General features: G+C 47.0%; 1 protein-coding gene across 1 annotated transcript in view; it reads right to left on the bottom strand.

Moving 5' to 3' along the window:
• Window positions 1-14,937: 14,937 nt before the first annotated feature.
• The window catches only part of LOC128685248 (A disintegrin and metalloproteinase with thrombospondin motifs 6-like), a 267,981-nt gene continuing 261,904 nt past the window's right edge, over window positions 14,938-21,014 (bottom strand). The window contains exons 21-23 of the mRNA XM_070082935.1: window positions 20,762-20,955; window positions 16,110-16,252; window positions 14,938-15,210 (exon numbers count right to left, since the gene is read on the bottom strand). Coding sequence (XP_069939036.1) covers window positions 15,089-15,210; window positions 16,110-16,252; window positions 20,762-20,955 — 459 coding nt within the window. The 3' untranslated portion in view covers window positions 14,938-15,088. The remainder of the gene's footprint in view (window positions 15,211-16,109; window positions 16,253-20,761; window positions 20,956-21,014) is intronic.

Raw genomic sequence — 21,014 nt, 5'->3', positions numbered from 1 at the left:
TTGAGCAAAACAAACGTGATTAAGTGGTCAAGTGTAAGATGTGTGGCGAGGATGTGTGGCGAGGATGTGTGGTGAGGGTGTGTGGTGAGGGTGTGTGGTGAGGGTGTGTGGTGAGGGTGTGTGGTGAGGGTGTGTGGTGAGGGTGTGTGGTGAGGGTGTGTGGTGAGGATGTGTGGCGAGGATGTGTGGTGAGGGTGTGTGGTGAGGGTGTGTGGTGAGGGTGTGTGGTGAGGGTGTGTGGTGAGGGTGTGTGGTGAGGGTGTGTGGTGAGGGTGTGTGGTGAGGGTGTGTGGTGAGGGTGTGTGGTGAGGGTGTGTGGTGAGGGTGTGTGGTGAGGGTGTGTGGTGAGGGTGTGTGGTGAGGGTGTGTGGTGAGGGTGTGTGGTCAGGGTGTGTGGTCAGGGTGTGTGGTGAGGGTGTGTGGTGAGGGTGTGTGGTGAGGGTGTGTGGTGAGGGTGTGTGGTGAGGGTGTGTGGTGAGGGTGTGTGGTGAGGGTGTGTGGCGAGGATGTGTGGTGAGGGTGTGTGGTGAGGGTGTGTGGTGAGGGTGTGTGGTGAGGGTGTGTGGTGAGGGTGTGTGGTGAGGGTGTGTGGTGAGGGTGTGTGGCGAGGATGTGTGGTGAGGGTGTGTGGTGAGGGTGTGTGGTGAGGGTGTGTGGTGAGGGTGTGTGGTGAGGGTGTGTGGTGAGGGTGTGTGGTGAGGGTGTGTGGTGAGGGTGTGTGGTGAGGGTGTGTGGTGAGGGTGTGTGGTGAGGGTGTGTGGTGAGGGTGTGTGGTGAGGGTGTGTGGTGAGGGTGTGTGGTGAGGGTGTGTGGTGAGGGTGTGTGGTGAGGGTGTGTGGTGAGGGTGTGTGGTGAGGGTGTGTGGTGAGGGTGTGTGGTGAGGGTGTGTGGCGAGGGTGTGTGGTGAGGGTGTGTGGTGAGAGTGTGTGGCGAGGGTGTGTGGTGTGGGTGTGTGGGGAGTGTGTGTGGCGAGGGTGTGTGGTGAGGGTGTGTGGTGAGGGTGTGTGGTGAGGGTGTGTGGTGAGGGTGTGTGGTGAGGGTGTGTGGTGAGGGTGTGTGGTGAGGGTGTGTGGTGAGGGTGTGTGGTGAGGGTGTGTGGTGAGGGTGTGTGGTGAGGGTGTGTGGTGAGGGTGTGTGGTGAGGGTGAGGGTGTGTGGTGAGGGTGTGTGGCGAGGGTGTGTGGTGAGGGTGTGTGGTGAGGGTGTGTGGTGAGGGTGTGTGGTGAGGGTGTGTGGTGAGGGTGTGTGGCGAGGATGTGTGGTGAGGGTGTGTGGTGAGGGTGTGTGGTGAGGGTGTGTGGTGAGGGTGTGTGGTGAGGGTGTGTGGCGAGGGTGTGTGGTGAGGGTGTGTGGCGAGGGTGTGTGGTGAGGGTGTGTGGCCAGGGTGTGTGGTGAGGGTGTGTGGCGAGGGTGTGTGGTGAGGGTGTGTGGCGAGGGTGTGTGGTGTGGGTGTGGTTTGGGTGTGTGGTGAGGGTGTGTGGTGAGGGTGTGTGGTGAGGGTGTGTGGTGAGGGTGTGGCGAGGGTGTGTGGCGAGGTGTGTGGTGAGGGTGTGTGGTGAGGGTGTGTGGCGAGGGTGTGTGGTGAGGGTGTGTGGCGAGGGTGTGTGGTGAGGGTGTGTGGCGAAGGTGTGTGGTGAGGGTGTGTGGTGATGGTGTGTGCTGAGGGTGTGGTGAGGGTGTGTGGTGAGGGTGTGTGGTGAGGGTGTGTGGTGAGGGTGTGTGGCGAGGGTGTGTGGTGAGGGTGTGTGGCGAGGGTGTGTGGTGAGGGTGTGTGGCGAGGGTGTGTGGTGAGGGTGTGTGGTGATGGTGTGTGCTGAGGGTGTGGTGAGGGTGTGTGGTGAGGGTGTGTGGTGAGGGTGTGTGGTGAGGGTGTGGCGAGGGTGTGTGGCGAGGTGTGTGGTGAGGGTGTGTGGTGAGGGTGTGTGGTGAGGGTGTGTGGTGAGGGTGTGTGGCGAGGGTGTGTGGTGGGGGTGTGTGGTGAGGGTGTGTGGCGAGGGTGTGTGGCGAGGGTGTGTGGCGAGGGTGTGTGGTGAGGGTGTGTGGCGAGGGTGTGTGGTGAGGGTGTGTGGAGTGGGTGTGTGGAGAGGGTGTGTGGAGAGGGTGTGTGGAGTGGGTGTGTGGTGATGGTGTGTGCTGAGGGTGTGGTGAGGGTGTGTGGTGAGGGTGTGTGGTGAGGGTGTGTGGTGAGGGTGTGGCGTGGGTGTGTGGCGAGGTGTGTGGTGAGGGTGTGTGGTGAGGGTGTGTGGTGAGGGTGTGTGGTGAGGGTGTGTGGCGAGGGTGTGTGGTGAGGGTGTGTGGTGAGGGTGTGTGGCGAGGGTGTGTGGCGAGGGTGTGTGGCGAGGGTGTGTGTTGAGGGTGTATGGTGAGGGTGTGTGGTGAGGGTGTGTGGTGAGGGTGTGTGGTGAGGGTGTGTGGTGAGGGTGTGTGGTGAGGGTGTGTGGTGAGGGTGTGTGGTGTGGGAGTGTGGTGAGGGTGTGTGGTGAGGGTGTGTGGCGAGGGTGTGTGGTGAGGGTGTGTGGCGAGGGTGTGTGGTGAGGGTGTGTGGTGAGGGTGTGTGGTGAGGGTGTGTGGTGAGGGTGTGTGATGAGGGTGTGTGGTGAGGGCGTGTGGTGAGGGTGTGTGGTGAGGGTGTGTGGCGAGGGTGTGTGGCGAGGGTGTGTGGCGAGGGTGTGTGGCGTGGGTTTGTGGTGAGGTTGTGTGGTGAGGGTGTGTGGTGAGGGTGTGTGGTGAGGGTGTGTGGCGAGGGTGTGTGGCGAGGGTGCGTGGTGGGGGGGGTGGGGTGCGGGTGTGTGGTGAGGGTGTGTGGTGAGGGTGTGGGGTGCGGGTGTGTGATGAGGGTGTGGGGTGAGGGTGTGGGGTGAGTGTGTGTGGTGAGGAAGTGTGGTGAGGGTGTGGGATGAGGGTTTGGGGTGCGGGTGTGTGATGAGGGTGTGTGGTGAGGGTGTGGGGTGAGTGTGTGTGGTGAGGGAGTGTGGTGAGGGTGTGGGGTGCGGGCGTGTGATGAGGGTGTGTGGTGAGGGTGTGTGGTGAGTGTGTGTGGTGAGGGAGTGTGGTGAGGGTGTGGGATGAGGGTATGGGGTGAGGGTATGGGGTGAGGGTGTGTGACGAGAGTGTAAATTGAGGGTATGGGGTGAGGGTGTGGGGTGAGGTTGTGGGTTGAGGGTGTAGGGTGACACTGTGGGGTGAGGACGTGAATATGGGGTGAAGGTTAGGGCGTGGGGTGAGGATGAGTTTGAGGGTGTGGGGTGAGGGCGTGGATATAACAATTCGTGCGTGCATGAGGGTGTATGAGAGTGTGTGTGTATGAGGGTGTGAGTGTATGAGGGTGGGTGTATGAGGGTGAGGATGTATGAGTGTAGATGTATGGTGTGGATGTATGAGGCTGTGGGTGTTAGAGGGTATGAGTGTATGAGAGCGTGGGTGTATGAGAGTGTGGATGTATGAGGGTGTGAGTTTATGAGGGTGTGGATGTATGAGGCCGTGGGTGTTAGAGGGTGTGAGTGTATGAGTGTCGGTGTATGAGGGTGTAGATGTATGAGGGTGTGGATGTGTGAGGGTGTGAGTTATGAGGATGTGAGAGGGTGTGGATGTATGAGGCGTGTGAGTAGGCGTTGGGCAATAGCTACTGTCTCTTTAACCTTCAGTCAGTATCTGCTCCAGAACATTTCTCTGGTGTCCACTGTCTCTCAGACTAGCGTCATCTCTCCCTCAAATGTTTCAGTTCATCTTGAACACCTCATCCATGACTGCTATGGATCAAAAAATAAATGTGGCTGGTTCCCTTCAGTTTTTCTAAACGCAATTCCATTATATAAATAAAAAAAAAAGTCAGTTCGTTTTTCTTTTTCAGTCGCTATGAACACCTTCACAGAGTGAAGGTGCTTATAGCGACTGTATCTGCAAGAAGTGTGTGGATAAGTGAAGGTGCTTATAGCGACTGTATCTGCAAGAAGTGTGTGGATAAGTGAAGGTGCTTATAGTGACTGTATCTGCAAGAAGTGTGTGGATAAGTGAAGGTGCTTATAGTGACTGTATCTGCAAGAAGTGTCTGGATAAGTGAAGGTGCTTATAGTGACTGTATCTGCAAGAAGTGTGTGGATAAGTAAAGGTGCTTATAGCTACTGTATCTGCAAGAAGTGTGAGGATAAGTGAAGGAGCTTATAGCGACTGTATCTGCAAGAAGTGTGAGGATAAGTGAAGGTGGTTATAGCTACTGTATCTGCAAGAAGTGTGTGGATAAGTGAAGGTGGTTATAGCGACTGTATCTGCAAGAAGTGTGTGGATAAGTGAAGGTGGTTATAGCGACTGTATCTGCAAGAAGTGTGTGGACTGTGATCTGCAAGAAGTGTGTGGATAAGTGAAGGTGCTTATAGCGACTGTATCTGCAAGAAGTGTGTGGATGTGAGGATAAGTGCCGGTGTTTATAGCGACTGTATCTACAAGAAGTGTGTAGGTAAGTGAAGGTGCTTACAGCGACTGTATCTACAACAAGTATGGAGGTAAGTGAAGGTGCCTATAGCGACTGTATCTACAAGAAGTGTGAGGACTGTATCTGTAAGAAGTGTGTGGATAAGTGAAGGTGCTTATAGCGACTGTATCTGCAAGAAGTGTGAGGATAAGTTAAGGTGGTTATAGCTACTGTATCTGCAAGAAGTGTGAGGATAAGTGAAGGTGTTTATAGCGACTGTATCTACAAGAAGTGTGTGGATAAGTGAAGGTGCTTATAGCGACTGTATCTGCAAGAAGTGTGAGGATAAGTGAAGGTGGTTATAGCTACTGTATCTGCAAGAAGTGTGTGGATAAGTGAAGGTGCTTATAGCGACTGTATCTGCAAGAAGTGTGAGGATAAGTGAAGGTGTTTATAGCTACTGTGTCTGCAAGAAGTGTGTGGATAAGTGAAGGTGCTTATAGCGACTGTATCTGCAAGAAGTGTGTGGATAAGTGAAGGTGCTTATAGCGACTGTATCTGCAAGAAGTGTGAGGATAAGTGAAGGTGGTTATAGCTACTGTATCTGCAAGAAGTGTGTGGATAAGTGAAGGTGCTTATAGCGACTGTATCTGCAAGAAGTGTGTGGATAAGTGAAGGTGCTTATAGCGACTGTATCTGCAAGAAGTGTGAGGATAAGTGAAGGTGGTTATAGCTACTGTATCTGCAAGAAGTGTGTGGATAAGTGAAGGTGCTTATAGCGACTGTATCTGCAAGAAGTGTGAGGATAAGTGAAGGTGGTTATAGCTACTGTATCTGCAAGAAGTGTGTGGATAAGTGAAGGTGCTTATAGCGACTGTATCTGCAAGAAGTGTGAGGATAAGTGAAGGTGGTTATAGCTACTGTATCTGCAAGAAGTGTGTGGATAAGTGAAGGTGTTTATAGCGACTGTATCTGCAAGAAGTGTGAGGATAAGTGAAGGTGTTTATAGCTACTGTATCTGCAAGAAGTGTGTGGATAAGTGAAGGTGCTTATAGCGACTGTATCTGCAAGAAGTGTGAGGATAAGTGAAGGTGTTTATAGCTACTGTATCTGCAAGAAGTGTGTGGATAAGTGAAGGTGTTTATAGCGACTGTATCTGCAAGAAGTGAGTGGATAAGTGAAGGTTCTTATAGCTACTGTATCTGCAAGAAGTGTGTGGATAAGTGAAGGTGTTTATAGCGACTGTATCTGCAAGAAGTGTGTGGATAAGTGAAGGTGCTTATAGCGACTGTATCTGCAAGAAGTGTGTGGATAAGTGAAGGTGCTTATAGCTACTGTATCTGCAAGAAGTGTGTGGATAAGTGAAGGTGCTTATAGCGACTGTATCTGCAAGAAGTGTGTGGATAAGTGAAGGTGCTTATAGCTACTGTATCTGCAAGAAGTGTGTGGATAAGTGAAGGTGCTTATAGCGACTGTATCTGCAAGAAGTGTGTGGATAAGTGAAGGTGCTTATAGCTACTGTATCTGCAAGAAGTGTGTGGATAAGTGAAGGTGCTTATAGCTACTGTATCTGCAAGAAGTGTGTGGATGAGTGAAGGTTCTTACAGCAACTGTATCTACAAGAAGTGCGTGGATAAGCGAAGGTGCTTATAGCGACTGTGTCTACAACAAGTGTGTAGGTAAGTGAAGGTGCCTATAGCGACTGTATCTACAAGTGTGGAGGTAAATTGAGGTGTTTATAGCGACTGTATCTACAAGAAGTGTGTAGGTAAGTGAAGGTGCTTATAGCGACTGTATCTGCAAGAAGTGTGTGGATAAGTGAAGGTGCTTATAGCTACTGTATCTGCAAGAAGTGTGTGGATAAGTGAAGGTGCTTATAGCGACTGTATCTGCAAGAAGTGTGTGGATAAGTGAAGGTGCTTATAGCGACTGTATCTGCAAGAAGTGTGTGGATAAGTGAAGGTGCTTATAGCTACTGTATCTGCAAGAAGTGTGTGGATAAGTGAAGGTGCTTATAGCTTCTGTATCTACAAGAAGTGTGTGGATAAGTGAAGGTGCTTATAGCTTCTGTATCTACAAGAAGTGTGTGGATAAGTGAAGGTGCTTATAGCTACTGTATCTGCAAGAAGTGTGTGGATAAGTGAAGGTGCTTATAGCTACTGTATCTGCAAGAAGTGTGTGGATAAGTGAAGGTGCTTATAGCTACTGTATCTGCAAGAAGTGTGTGGATAAGTGAAGGTGCTTATAGCTACTGTATCTGCAAGAAGTGTGTGGATAAGTGAAGGTGCTTATAGCTACTGTATCTGCAAGAAGTGTGTGGATAAGTGAAGGTGCTTATAGCGACTGTATCTGCAAGAAGTGTGTGGATAACTGTGGGTGCTTATAGCTACTGTATCTGCAAGAAGTGTGTGGATAAGTGAAGGTGCTTATAGCTACTGTATCTGCAAGAAGTGTGTGGATAAGTGTAGGTGCTTATAGCTACTGTATCTGCAAGAAGTGTGTGGATAAGTGAAGTGTATCTAGAAGAAGTGGGACCCTGTAGTTTATGTCTCAACATTAGCTTGCCTCTGTTCCAGCTTTGTGTTGCCTCAACTTCTTTGTCTTGCTGCCGGCTTGTTGTCGTCTTCCTGAGTGTCCTCGCCTCTGGATATTCACCTGCCAACATCTTTTATACACTGGAGAACCCACATCGTTTTATTTTACATTACGAACCATAAATATTTGGAGAAATATGTTCATGGGTTGAGTTTTTTTTTTCTACGACATTAAAGCATAAGGAAAATGATGTACTGGCTCAGTAATGTTGAGAAGCTACAGAATCTTGTTCCTTCACTCACGTACGTAGCTGCGGTGTGGTTGTTGTACTACGAACAACATAAAGGCTTTGAATAAATGGTTTAGAAAACCGAGAAGTCAATAAACGAGACTCTTGTGCAACATTTGGGTATCTTTATTCCGGATACGTTTCGCCAGCCCATGGCTTCTTCAGTCTAATACAGGGAAAGGCGAAAGATGAGGAGGAGTTGTGGTAACGAGTCCCTCAGCCTAGAGTCGATGTGTTCAGTCCATCAATCAAGACTGAACACATCGACTCCAGTCTGAGGGACTGATTACCCCAAACTCCTCCTCTTCTTCCACCTTTCTCTGCACTGGACTGAAGAAGACACTGGTTGGCGAAACGCATCCGGAATGAAGATACCCAGATGTTCAACAAGTGTCTCATTTATCAACGTAAAGACTAAACTGACACATGAAAGACGACCAACAACAGGTTGACAGAGTCAGGTAATGTCAATACACAAGACCACAATTTTTCACATTCACAAAACTCTTTCAACACAGTTTTTTTTAGTACATTTCATATTTTTATTATTTTTCTTTATTATAGTTCTCGTATCTTTTTTCTTGTATTCAAGACGCTTTTGGCTGCTTATTCGTTTAGTTTCTTTTAGTAACAAAGTTAACAATGCGCTGTAGTTCACTATATTGTAGCGCGAATATCTGTTCTTAAAACAAAGTGTAACAAACACTTGTCAATATTCAATAATAACTCACATGGACATAGAAACTCAGAAGATTAATTGATTTGTATATTTCGATCTCTTCCTGGTGAAGAGGATCCACAAGGGGGTCGAAATATCCAGATCAATTAATCACCCGAGTTTCCGTCTCCATGTGGGTTATTACTCAGCATTGATCCTTCACTTTATTTACCATCCAAAAAAGGAGAAAAAATAACACAGAATTTTAGTTAAAAAACTTTGTCTTTATTTTGAGCCAAGACTGTAATGACTTACAAACATGAGATAGCAGCTAGCACTGTTCTCACTGCCAGGCTCTGGTTGTTCTCACTGCCAGGCTCTGGTTGTTCTCACTGCCAGGCTCTGGTTGTTCTCACTGCCAGGCTCTGGTTGTTCTCACTGCCAGGCTCTGGTTATTCTCACTGCCAGGCTCTGGTTGTTCTCACTGCCAGGCTCTAGTTGTTCTCACTGCCAGGCTCTGGTTGTTCTCACTGCCAGGCTCTGGTTGTTCTCACTGCCAGGCTCTGGTTGTTCTCACTGCCAGGCTCTGGTTGTTCTCACTGCCAGGCTCCTGCTGTTCTCACTGCCAGGCTCTGGTTGTTCTCACTGCCAGGCTCTGGTTGTTCTCACTGCCAGGCTCCTGTTGTTCTCACTGCCAGGCTCTGGTTGTTCTCACTGCCAGGCTCTGGTTGTTCTCACTGCCAGGCTCTGGTTATTCTCACTGCCAGGCTCTGGTTGTTCTCACTGCCAGGCTCTGGTTGTTCTCACTGCCAGGCTCTGGTTGTTCTCACTGCCAGGCTCTGGTTGTTCTCACTGCCAGGCTCTGGTTGTTCTCACTGCCAGGCTCTGGTTATTCTCACTGCCAGGCTCTGGTTGTTCTCACTGCCAGGCTCTGGTTGTTCTCACTGCCAGGCTCTGGTTGTTCTCACTGCCAGGCTCTCGTTGTTGTTCTCACTGCCAGGCTCTGGTTGTTCTCACTGCCAGGCTCTGTTGTTCTCACTGCCAGGCTCCGGTTGTTCTCACTGCCAGGCTCTGGTTGTTCTCACTGCCAGGCTCTGGTTGTTCTCACTGCCAGGCTCTGGTTGCCAGGCTCTCGTTGTTCTCACTGCCAGGCTCTGGTTGTTCTCACTGCCAGGCTCTGGTTGTTCTCACTGCCAGGCTCTGGTTGTTCTCACTGCCAGGCTCTGGTTGTTCTCACTGCCAGGCTCTGGTTATTCTCACTGCCAGGCTCTGGTTGTTCTCACTGCCAGGCTCTGGTTGTTCTCACTGCCAGGCTCTGGTTGTTCTCACTGCCAGGCTCTGGTTATTCTCACTGCCAGGCTCTGGTTGTTCTCACTGCCAGGCTCTGGTTGTTCTCACTGCCAGGCTCTGGTTGTTCTCACTGCCAGGCTCTGGTTGTTCTCACTGCCAGGCTCTGGTTGTTCTCACTGCCAGGCTCTGGTTGTTCTCACTGCCAGGCTCCTGTTGTTCTCACTGCCAGGCTCTGGTTGTTCTCACTGCCAGGCTCTGGTTGTTCTCACTGCCAGGCTCCTGTTGTTCTCACTGCCAGGCTCTGGTTGTTCTCACTGCCAGGCTCTGGTTGTTCTCACTGCCAGGCTCTGGTTGTTCTCACTGCCAGGCTCCTGCTGTTCTCACTGCCAGGCTCCTGTTGTTCTCACTGCCAGGCTCCTGTTGTTCTCACTGCCAGGCTCTGGTTGTTCTCACTGCCAGGCTCTGGTTGTTCTCACCGCCAGGCTCTGGTTGTTCTCACTGCCAGGCTCCTGTTGTTCTCACTGCCATGCTCTGGTTGTTCTCACTGCCAGGCTCTGGTTGTTCTCACTGCCAGGCTCTGGTTGTTCTCACTGCCAGGCTCTGGTTGTTCTCACTGCCAGGCTCTGGTTGTTCTCACTGCCAGGCTCCTGTTGTTCTCACTGCCAGGCTCTGGTTGTTCTCACCGCCAGACTCTGGTTATTCTCACTGCCAGGCTCTGGTTGTTCTCACTGTCAGGCTCTGGTTGTTCTCACCGCCAGGCTCTGGTTGTTCTCACTGCCAGGCTCTGGTTGTTCTCACTGCCAGACTCTGGTTGTTCTCACTGCCAGGCTCGTGTTGTTCTCACTGCCAGGCTCCTGTTGTTCTCACTGCCAGGCTCCTGTTGTTCTCACTGCCAGGCTCTGGTTGTTCTCACTGCCAGACTCTGGTTGTTCTCACTGCCAGGCTCTGGTTGTTCTCACTGCCAGGCTCTGGTTGTTCTCACTGCCAGGCTCCTGTTGTTCTCACTGCCAGGCTCCTGTTGTTCTCACTGCCAGGCTCTGGTTGTTCTCACCGCCAGGCTCCTGTTGTTCTCACTGCCAGGCTCTGGTTGTTCTCACTGCCAGGCTCTGGTTGTTCTCACTGCCAGGCTCTGGTTGTTCTCACTGCCAGGCTCTGGTTGTTCTCACTGCCAGGCTCTGGTTGTTCTCACTGCCAGGCTCTGGTTGTTCTCACTGCCAGGCTCCTGTTCTTCACACTACCAGACTTGTGTTCTTCACACTACCAGACTTGTGTTCTTTACACTACCAGACTTGTGTTCTTCACACTACCAGACTTGTGTTCTTCACACCAGACTTGTGTTCTTCACACTACCAGACTTGTGTTCTTCACACTACCAGTTCTTCACACTACCAGACTTGTGTTCTTCACACTACCAGACTTGTGTTCTTCACACTACCAGACTTGTGTTCTTCACACTACCAGACTTGTGTTCTTCACACTACCAGACTTGTGTTCTTCACACTACCAGACTTGTGTTCTTCACACTACCAGACTTGTGTTCTTCACACTACCAGACTTGTGTTCTTCACACTACCAGACTTGTGTTCTTCACACTACCAGACTTGTGTTCTTCACACTACCTGACTTGTGTTCTTCACACCAGACTTGTGTTCTTCACACTACCAGACTTGTGTTCTTCACACTACCAGACTTGTGTTCTTCACACTACCTGACTTGTGTTCTTCACACTACCAGACTTGTGTTCTTCACACTACCAGACTTGTGTTCTTCACACTACCAGACTTGTGTTCTTCACACTACCAGACTTGTGTTCTTCACACTACCAGACTTGTGTTCTTCACACTACCAGACTTGTGTTCTTCACACTACCAGACTTGTGTTCTTCACACTACCAGACTTGTGTTCTTCACACCAGACTTGTGTTCTTCACACTACCAGACTTGTGTTCTTCACACTACCTGACTTGTGTTCTTCACACTACCAGACTTGTGTTCTTTACACTACCAGACTTGTGTTCTTCACACTACCAGACTTGTGTTCTTCACACCAGACTTGTGTTCTTCACACTACCAGACTTGTGTTCTTCACACTACCAGACTTGTGTTCTTCACACTACCAGACTTGTGTTCTTCACACTACCAGACTAGTGTTCTTCACACTACCAGACTTGTGTTCTTCACACTACCAGACTTGTGTTCTTCACACTACCAGACTTGTGTTCTTCACACTACCAGACTTGTGTTCTTCACACTACCAGACTTGTGTTCTTCACACTACCAGACTAGTGTTCTTCACACTACCAGACTTGTGTTCTTCACACTGCCAGACTTGTGTTCTTCACACTACCAGACTTGTGTTCTTCACACTGCCAGACTTGTGTTCTTCACACTACCAGACTTGTGTTCTTCACACTACCAGACTTGTGTTCTTCACACTAGCAGACTTGTGTTCTTCACACTACCAGACTTGTGTTCTTCATACTACCAGACTAGTGTTCTTCACACTACCAGACTTGTGTTCTTCACACTGCCAGACTTGTGTTCTTCACACTACCAGACTTGTGTTCTTCACACTACCAGACTTGTGTTCTTCACACTAGCAGACTTGTATTCTTCACACTACCAGACTTGTGTTCTTCATACTACCAGACTAGTGTTCTTCACACTACCAGACTTGTTTTCTTCACACTGCCAGACTTGTGTTCTTCACACTACCAGACTTGTGTTCTTCACACTACCAGACTTGTGTTCTTCACACTGCACTATCCCTCAAACATTCTCTAAACATAACAGTAACACTTCACCCATCGTTATGGTACACACAAGTACAATGCAAATTTTGATAACCTATTAAATAAAAAAGGTCTAAATTTCCGGAAATTTAAATTCTGTGAGAGAGGACTTACAGCGGAATGTTTGAAAGTGTCCGTCTTCGCTCACACTTCAATATCTATATTCATCTCAAATGTTAATCACTCCACTGTAGCCGCCTCAGGTTACTCAAAATTGTATGTCTTCTCTACAAGACTTATTAAAACTATATAGCATGACCTAACAGAATTCTCAATTCTACTGTATTCACTGTAACTCATCTAATGACTATATGTGTAGTTATTGCCTTGTTAATCTTGAGTTAATTTTAAGTTTGCCCGAAATGCTCTACATACAAAAGGGCTTTTGGCATGTACACCCAACTATTATATTATTTTGTACAACCATGTGTCATGTCAAAATAAAATATTATTATTTTTATTGTTATTATTATTATTATTCACTCATGTTCTGGTGATGATTCAAGACTCCGAAGTGTTGGTCGTCCAGGTGAAGTACAAAGCTGGTAGACTCTGCTTCAACACAACGCTCAGTACTCAAGAAATCCTCGGTACTCGTTAAACTTTATGGAGCGAGGACAAAATACACAGGTTGCTAGCAAGTCTTTGTATTAGAATAGAACATTTACAATAATGCCTAGAAATGGAAGCACACAGTAGGAGATGATAGAATTTTAGTGGCAGTGGTTTAATACTGAAAACATTGTTTGAACCTCTAGGTAGAGACCATTGTTTGAACCTCTAGGTTGAGACCATTGTTTGAGCCTCTAGGTTAAGACCATTGTTTGAACCACTAGGTTGAGACCATTGTTTGAACCTTTACTTTGCGTCAAGCGTCTCTAAGCATGTATTCCCCCCGTCTATTATATTTATTTTCTGCTGTGCTCACTGTCGTGTTTCTTCAGCCTGCCATATCGTCTTTCTACATCCTCTAACCACCTTATCCATAATAGCTTCTAGAAACTCTTCTATTTCTTGACCGAGTCCTTCAGGCTTTTAGATATTTTTAAGAGACAATGTACTAGGCCTTCAGACTTCTGGGGATCCTGCAGGAGTCCTTCGGATAGCTCCTGAAGACTACGCTTCTTCACATCCTCGTCATCGTCACTTTCTCCTCCTCCTCCTCCATTCTTCATCTTTCGTCCTCACCTGCTCCATCACTTTCGCTCTGGCTTCTATTTCCTCTTCAGATTTTACATTCACCTTTCCCTAGAAGTTGGAGACTTGATGCTTCCAGGTGCTTCCAGGCATCCCCACAACTTCTAGCCACCAGTGCTTCCCAGACTAACATGAAGCCTGGTACCCGTTTTGTCTCTCGACTAAGGCACTTAGCATATCCAGGATGTTGACATCAATGTCTCTAGCAAAACTAAACCAAAGTGTTCACATTTACTTCCGTAACTATCACAAATATTTCTTTTGCACTGATCTAAAGCGCCACACTCACAACAACCTCTTGAACCAAAACTATAATATCTTGCTGGACTTGGAATCTTCAGGAATTTTGGTATTTATTGCCTCCATTGACCTGGGTGTGAAGACAACACTGATTTTTTCATGCGAATCAAAAGCAGTTGGCAATATAGCTTTGGAAGCTGCAGTCTTTCTATCGTAACTAGAGGAGCTGTACCTTCACAAGTTGGTAAAAAAGCTACCTTATGAATTACTGCTAATCAAAACGTACTCGATGCGTATTCAAGGCTCTAGAGACTCCTGATGCAGTTCCAGTCTGACCTATTTGCTGCAGTGCCACCAACTTCACTGGCACCCAAATCATGGGTGCCTGTACAAAACCTCTATGATTGATTCCAGTTGGTTGAAGGTCATAAGTAGAATACTTCATATATGAAAAAAAAGGGTAATTTGTGCTACGGTGGTTAGCTCGGTCAACATCCTTAAACTTAGAGTATCAAAACTACGGTGGGTGAGATATATAGTTTATCTTCAGTAATATCAGTTAAATGTTTCAACTTTAGCATCACATAACACAGACTTACAGTTATAAAGAAATATAAAGTACATATATACACTGGTTAATGCACATTCAATTAACCCACACATTTGCCGTGCTCTTGGAGAATTGAGATTGGATGAGACAAACACCACAGCGGCTCGCAACATTACCCTCGTCTCTCCGTCCACAGTACTGTTGCCCTTCACTCAAAGACCTTTTCCATCTGTCCGTCTAGGACACTGTCATCCCTCTATTAAAGATACTATCGTCTTTCTATCTATGGCACTGTCGTCAGTCCATTTAGGGAAGTGTTTTCACTTCCTACAGCAGGATCAATATTCCACATTGCTGTGACACACACACACGCACACATACATGTTCCACATTTCTAGAGTCGCCCTTACTACTGGCAACACGATCACTGCTGAGTTCCTGCAAACACTCATCACTTAACTTCATTAATGTTATCACCTCAGACACTAAACTGCTGCACAATTTGGAGTAAGTTTTATTACACACGGAACACACCGAAGAACACACTAAGCAATTCGAGTGACGGCACTCTCCGTAACACTGTCTCGGCTAAATTTGGTTCCCCCACACCTCAGATGATCAGTTTTACTGATCATTGCAATTGACCTTACACTGAGAACCGCTCTTGTTGATGTTGCTGTTGCTGCTGATGTCTCATCATGTAATCCCACTGACTACACTCCTGTGGAGTCATCCAAGATAGGCCCTGAGGCTCTTTCATTTCTTTGTGATGCAATCAGTAGCCACCCAGTCCTGGCGTGGCCTCCAGGTCTAAGAGTGGCCTGCTAGTCTCTTAATTTCCTCAACGCCATGGCCAAGGAGTCCAGGTAAATTTGGTGATTAGGGCACAAGTGGACCTGAAGGTGGGATGGCAGGGGCTGGTAAGGCAACCAAGTGACCGGTGGGTATCTACTGGACCTAGAATAATTCATTTCCCTGTGATGATAAATTCATGGGAAATGACGGGGAGGAGATGAGGGCGATTTATTGTCTGTGTGTGAGGCAGGTCCATCACTCACCACGCGTGAGGCAGGTCCATCACTCACCACGTGTGAGGCAGGTCCATCACTCACCACGTGTGAGGCAGGTCCATCACTCACCACGTGTGAGGCAGGTTCTGCAGCATTTAACTCTGAAGAACTTGGTGGTACACATGTGCTTGAGACGCTTACAGAGCTTCGTGTCCAGTCTGTCCCTACATCGCCGCTGCTGACCTGTAAGCAAAGGTTACCGCACACTGAGAACATAGGTCATTATACAAGTGTACAGCTCTTGGGCTGGTGAGACAGGGAATCAAGAGGAAACCCTAGTAAACAAGAAGTAACAAAACTATAAAGAACCGGGAATTACAATTAGCATGGTTAATGCAGACTTTGCAAGCCTTTAAAATACCAAAGGGAAAGTAGGAAGCTGATGTATTATCAGCTAGAATACTGAAGGAAGAAACTGCAGTCCTCGACATATCATTGGCACAAATATTTAATAATGGAAATATGAGAAGTGGGAAACTCCTGGAAAACAGTGAAGATAATATTCAAATCTTCAAAAAAAAAAAAAAAAAAAAAGACAAATGGCAGGTACTAAGTTAGTGACCAGTTTACTTCACAAACATCCCATACCAGATGACACAGAAACTAATGTAAAGGAAATTACTGATTTTGAATGTGTTGGACTTATTATAATACAGGTTCGGCAAGGACAAGTTCTGACTAATAAAGAAAATAGAGGGCATAGACAGGTATACACGGAGAACAGGAAAAAAAGAAAAGGTTGGGCAAACTGCTTATTCTTAGGCTGTCAGGAGGTCCTTGACATGGTATTGAGAGATAACTGTTTGTAAGAGACTGGAGAGACAGGGGAAAGTACTAGAATGATTCAGAGAGTGTCTCCACGACAGGAAGGAAAGTCACTGCAAGAGTTAAAGTATCTGGATGGGAGGATATAACATGCGGGGTCTGCCAAGGATCATTTCAAGATCATTTCTATTCTTGGTGTCTGTAAACGACCTTACGTCCAGCAGGAACCACGCAGGGTTAGTCATGACACACATGACGGGTTAGGAGGTCACGGCTAGAAAACAAAACAACAGTGCCAGAGAGATGGCACTCCTCACCTCGCCTGTTCTTGGGGCATCGTTCGTTCTGGCACGGCATCTTATGCTTGGGTTTAGTTTCTCTGGTACAGGTGTCGGCAGCTTCCTGTGTCCTGACCTCCACGCACTTGACGTGACGGATCTGGTAACCTCCCCCGCAGGTCCTGGGGGAGTGGGGAGGATGCTGGGGTGAAGGTGACTTAATGAGGTCGATATGCTCTTGATGCAAGGAATGGGAGCTACCTGCTATTTCCTTGGATCAAACCTGATTATAACCTATCCCCAAGGTACTGTATCACCCCAGAACAGTTCTAGAGGTGGTACCTCCCTATATATATGTATATATATATATATATATATATATATATATATATATATATATATATATATATATATGCTTAACAATTCGCAAACAGGCGAAATTATTTACAAACATTGTCTCTACGTCCACAGCAGGACTCGAACCTGCTAACTCTGTATCAGAGTCCACAGTACTTTACCACGGAGCTAGACACTGTGGTAAAGTACTGTGGACTCTGATACAGAGTTAGCAGGTTCGACATAGAGACAATATATATATATATATATATATATATATATATATATATATATATATATATATATATATATATATATATATATATATATATATGTATATTTCGCCTGCTCTTGCGAAGTCCTTGCATATATATACATACATACATATATATATATATATATATATATATATATATATATATATATATATATATATATATATATATATATATATATATATGTCGTGCCGAATATGTAAAACTGGTCAATTAGCAAGAACTCATTTAAAATTAAGTCCTTCCTGAAATTTTCTCTTGTACGTTTAAAGATATATATTTTTCATTAATGTTGATGTAAAAATTTATAAGTTTGCACCAAAAGAATCTTAGAAAACTTACCTAACCTTATTATAACAAGAACAATTTATTTTAGCCTAACCCAACTAAATATATTTTAGATTTGTTTACAGTAATTTAATACTAAACAAACACAGTGAAATATATTTTTTTTTCGTTAGGTTCAGAATGATTTTTGCGAAATTATTGAATACACGAATTTTCGCTTGCCTTATTCGGCAAGAAGAGTGTTGCTAATTAAGCCAAAATCACAAGTTTTACCTATTCGGCACGACATATATCTACAGAAAACCCTCAATTCTCTTGTTTGGCGAACATGAAATTCCCTCATCAGAGGGTGTTCAGCAGGGTGACCCACTCGTTCCATTTCTCTTCTGCTTGGCGGTAAGAGAACTAACTTCCAGCCTATGCAGTGAGCTCAACATCTGGTACCTAGAAGACGGCACTCTGGCAAGTACAGAAGAGTCCCTGCTGGAGGACTTACAACTGGTGAAGACACAGGGAGAAACCTTAGGATTCATTCTCAATCTCTCCAAGTATGAAATCATCAAAACCAACCAGGTAATAATCACAGCTGTGCGAACAATCCTTCCTGAAGCCTCTACTACCGCCTCGTCCAAGAACATTTTCTTGGGAGCACCGCTGGGGTCATCAGACCATCGACACAGTCCTCAAGGACAAACTGAATGACCTGAAGAGAATGGAGGAGAGAATAAGTGATCTTGATGCCCATGATGCCCTGTATCTTCTCACAAGGTGTCTTACCTTGCCAACACTCATTTCTTGAGGTGAGCATCCTCTTTCGACAACCCAACACTTAGCGAATATGACTCATTCCTGAGATCTATCTTTAAAAAGGTACTGAATTTGTCACTGGAAGACCAGGAATGGGATCAAGCAACTCTCCCAGTGCGACTGGGAGGTATAAGGGTACGCAAGGCAACGCAGGTAGCTTTACCTGCATTTCTGTCCTCGCTCATGGCTTCCGGTAGACTAGTCAAGAATATTGTCCCCAAACGCTTGAGAGGTGTGGAAGGAACTTAAGACACCAGGTTTCATTGAAGCAGCCATGCAGTGGGACACCCTTGCTGACTCCTCCAACAGACTAGTTCCTCGTAAAGAGCACAAACAGTCCCACTGGGATAAACCAGTCATTGAAAAAATGCCAACACAATGCTCAACAATGCTTCAGGAAAGGACAAAGCTCGTCTCCCAGCGGTGAAGGCACCACACTCATGAGATTTCCTTTTACTTGTTCCCAACTCCTCCCTGGGCACCCAACCCGACCCACAGACCATTCGGATTGGCGTTGCTCTTCGCCTAGCTGCCCACATATTCACCAAACATAGATGTATTTGCGGCAGGGCGTCGGCTGATCAGTTCAGACATCATGGTCTCGTGTGTCATACATCAGGAGGGAAGTATGCTAGTCATAAGGAGGTCAACGACTTCATAAAGTCTCACCACAGCCCTTTGCCCAGCTCAACAGGAACCCCAAGTAAGGAGGTCCGACAGAAGTCAAAAGCGTCCAAATGGAGCTACTATGCTACCCTGGAAAGATGGTTAGCAGATTGCCTGGGACTCACCTGTGCTGCCACACAGGCGGATACGTACAGTGCTAGTCACGGCATTATGCCGGGTGATCACCCCGGCATAATACCTTGACGAAAATCAAAGGCCTACCATACAGGAGGGTCTTTTTTCGTCAGTGCATTATGCCGGGTAGCAGGCGTTACCATGATATCACAGCCTACTGCCACACTCCAGCGACTCCTCAGTGCTCACGTGGCTGCCATGGTGAGAGGAAGTGTTGCACTTTTGTCTCTCATCCACCTCATCTTTTGTCGGGTGTTCCCTTTGGTTTTGGGGCTATACATGTTTGATTATGGGTGAAAAGAAGTCTTTAACACCTGAAGCTATAGATCATAGGGCTTCACAAAGCTGGGCACCAGATGAAAAAACAGTGGAGAATATTGTTGGTGTGTGAGCACTCAGTGAGGGACTGGGTGCAGCGATTCAAGGCTGGTGGCGGTGTCTGTCTGCCAAACCTCGGCCTGGCACCTTTAACTGTGTTAAAGAAGCAGTTAGAGAGTACACCTAAGATAACTGCTAGAGAAATGAAAGAAAAGAACCCACGTCTTCTCTCAGAGGTGTCTGTAAGAACTGTTAACAGACGTGTCAGAATTGAGCTACAGTAGTCACGGCCATGTTAAGAAACCGATCCTCTCCCAGCCACAGAAGAAACGTAGGCTGGATTATGCAAAGAAATATCTTCACTAGAATCCTCAACAGTATCTGAAGTACTTTGGAGTGATGAAGCAACCTTCACCATCACCTGTAACCATGGGGTACATGTGTACTGGCCCAGAGGTAGTGACCCGCTAGACCCATGCTACACCTGTGGGACCACCAAACGCCCAGACTCACTCATGGTTTGGGGGTGTTTCAGTGCTCAGAGTGTTGGTGAACTCATTGTGCTTCCAAAAAACCAGTATATGAGCCAGTATAATTACCTGGAATTATTGTGTGACATTTTACCTGAGGCACTTGACAAGTGTGGGGCTATGGTTTTTATGCAGGACGGTGCACCGTGTCATACTGCCAAATCTGTAGTTCAGTGGCTTAAGGACTGTGAAGTGAGGTTATTTAATGACTGGCCAGGCAATTCCCCAGACCTAAACCCTATTGAGAACCTCTGGTCAATAGTGAAACGAAATTTACAGGGCAAGGATATCAGTGCCATCCCGCGGCTGGAGGCTGCTCTACATGAGGCAAGGAATAATATACCTCCCCAAACCCTCACGAATTTGTGTGTAAGTTTTCCTACACGGCTGAGTGACGTGATTAAGCATAAAAGACAGACGCAACACAAAATATTAAAACCTCAGTAAGTGTGCAAATATATATATATTATAATCTTTCATGGTATGTGTTTGTGTTTTGGTATGTGTGTGGGGGAGGGGCGGCATAATGCCGTGACTAGCACTGTACTTGCCATACTCTGAAGTTGAATGGGGTGGAGCCTCCAGTTACAGGGAGACTCAGAAGATCAGCAAACATGACGGCCTGCCCAGCTGCTATAACTTTATCCCAGTGGGGTCAGAGACCTTAGGAGCGTGGGGTAAGCGTGCTCTAAAGTTCCTCAAAGACCTGGGTGAAAAACTCATCGCGCAAGCCAAGAATCACAGAGCAGCCAGCTTCCTCTTTCAGAGACTCAATGTCGCGATCCAGAGGGAAATGCCTGCAGCATTCTGGGCACGCTGCCCACCGCCGAGATTTCATGTATGTGCAAACAGCTCCGGGGAGAATCTCGTGTTTCCCCTTAAGTAAGTTTATTCTTTTCTCTGAGGATGTGGGTCCCCATCCTAGTTCCAGAGCTGGTGTGTGTGTGTGTGTGTGTTAGTTAGTTACCATTTTGTCCTAGGTACATGTCGATGTGCGTGTGTGTGTGTGTGTGTGTCTAAGAGACATAGAATACTGAAAACAGAACAATGAGTATGAAATAAGTATTATGGAACAAAAATGTTCATTACACATGGGTTATGGAACAAAGAGCCTGAGCTAATAACTATGTACAATGGTTGTGGAACAATATATATAAAAAACTAGGCATGGAACAATGGTTATGGAACAATAGGCATGGGATAGTGATAAGTAGTGGGAAGGAAGAAACGTGAAAAAGGAAGGAGGGAGTAAATCATGGAAGGAAAGAAGGAAGAAAGAAAAGAATGAAGGAAGCAAAGGAATGAAGAGAGAAAAGAGGGAAGTTTGAGTACTCACTTGGTACAGAGGCTCCAGGGGCCCTCAACCCACTGCACACAGGGGCCCAGGTTGCAAGCTTCCACCTCTGTTGGTCGGGTGTGTGAGAGACATCTCTCACCCTCCACGCACTCCACGGATCGCACCCGCTCCCCGAGCTCACACAAGGACGAGCACGCACTCCACTCCCCTACCCTCCACTCCCCGCACTCCACCTGACACGGACACGAACATAACACTGTGAGGTGCGTGTATAAAACGCCTAACCACGTAC

This window comes from Cherax quadricarinatus, chromosome 8 (assembly GCF_038502225.1).
Source record: "Cherax quadricarinatus isolate ZL_2023a chromosome 8, ASM3850222v1, whole genome shotgun sequence".
Taxonomy (NCBI): domain Eukaryota; kingdom Metazoa; phylum Arthropoda; class Malacostraca; order Decapoda; family Parastacidae; genus Cherax; species Cherax quadricarinatus.
Note: the sequence above shows the minus strand (reverse complement) of the source record. Positions and strands in the feature narration are given on the sequence as shown.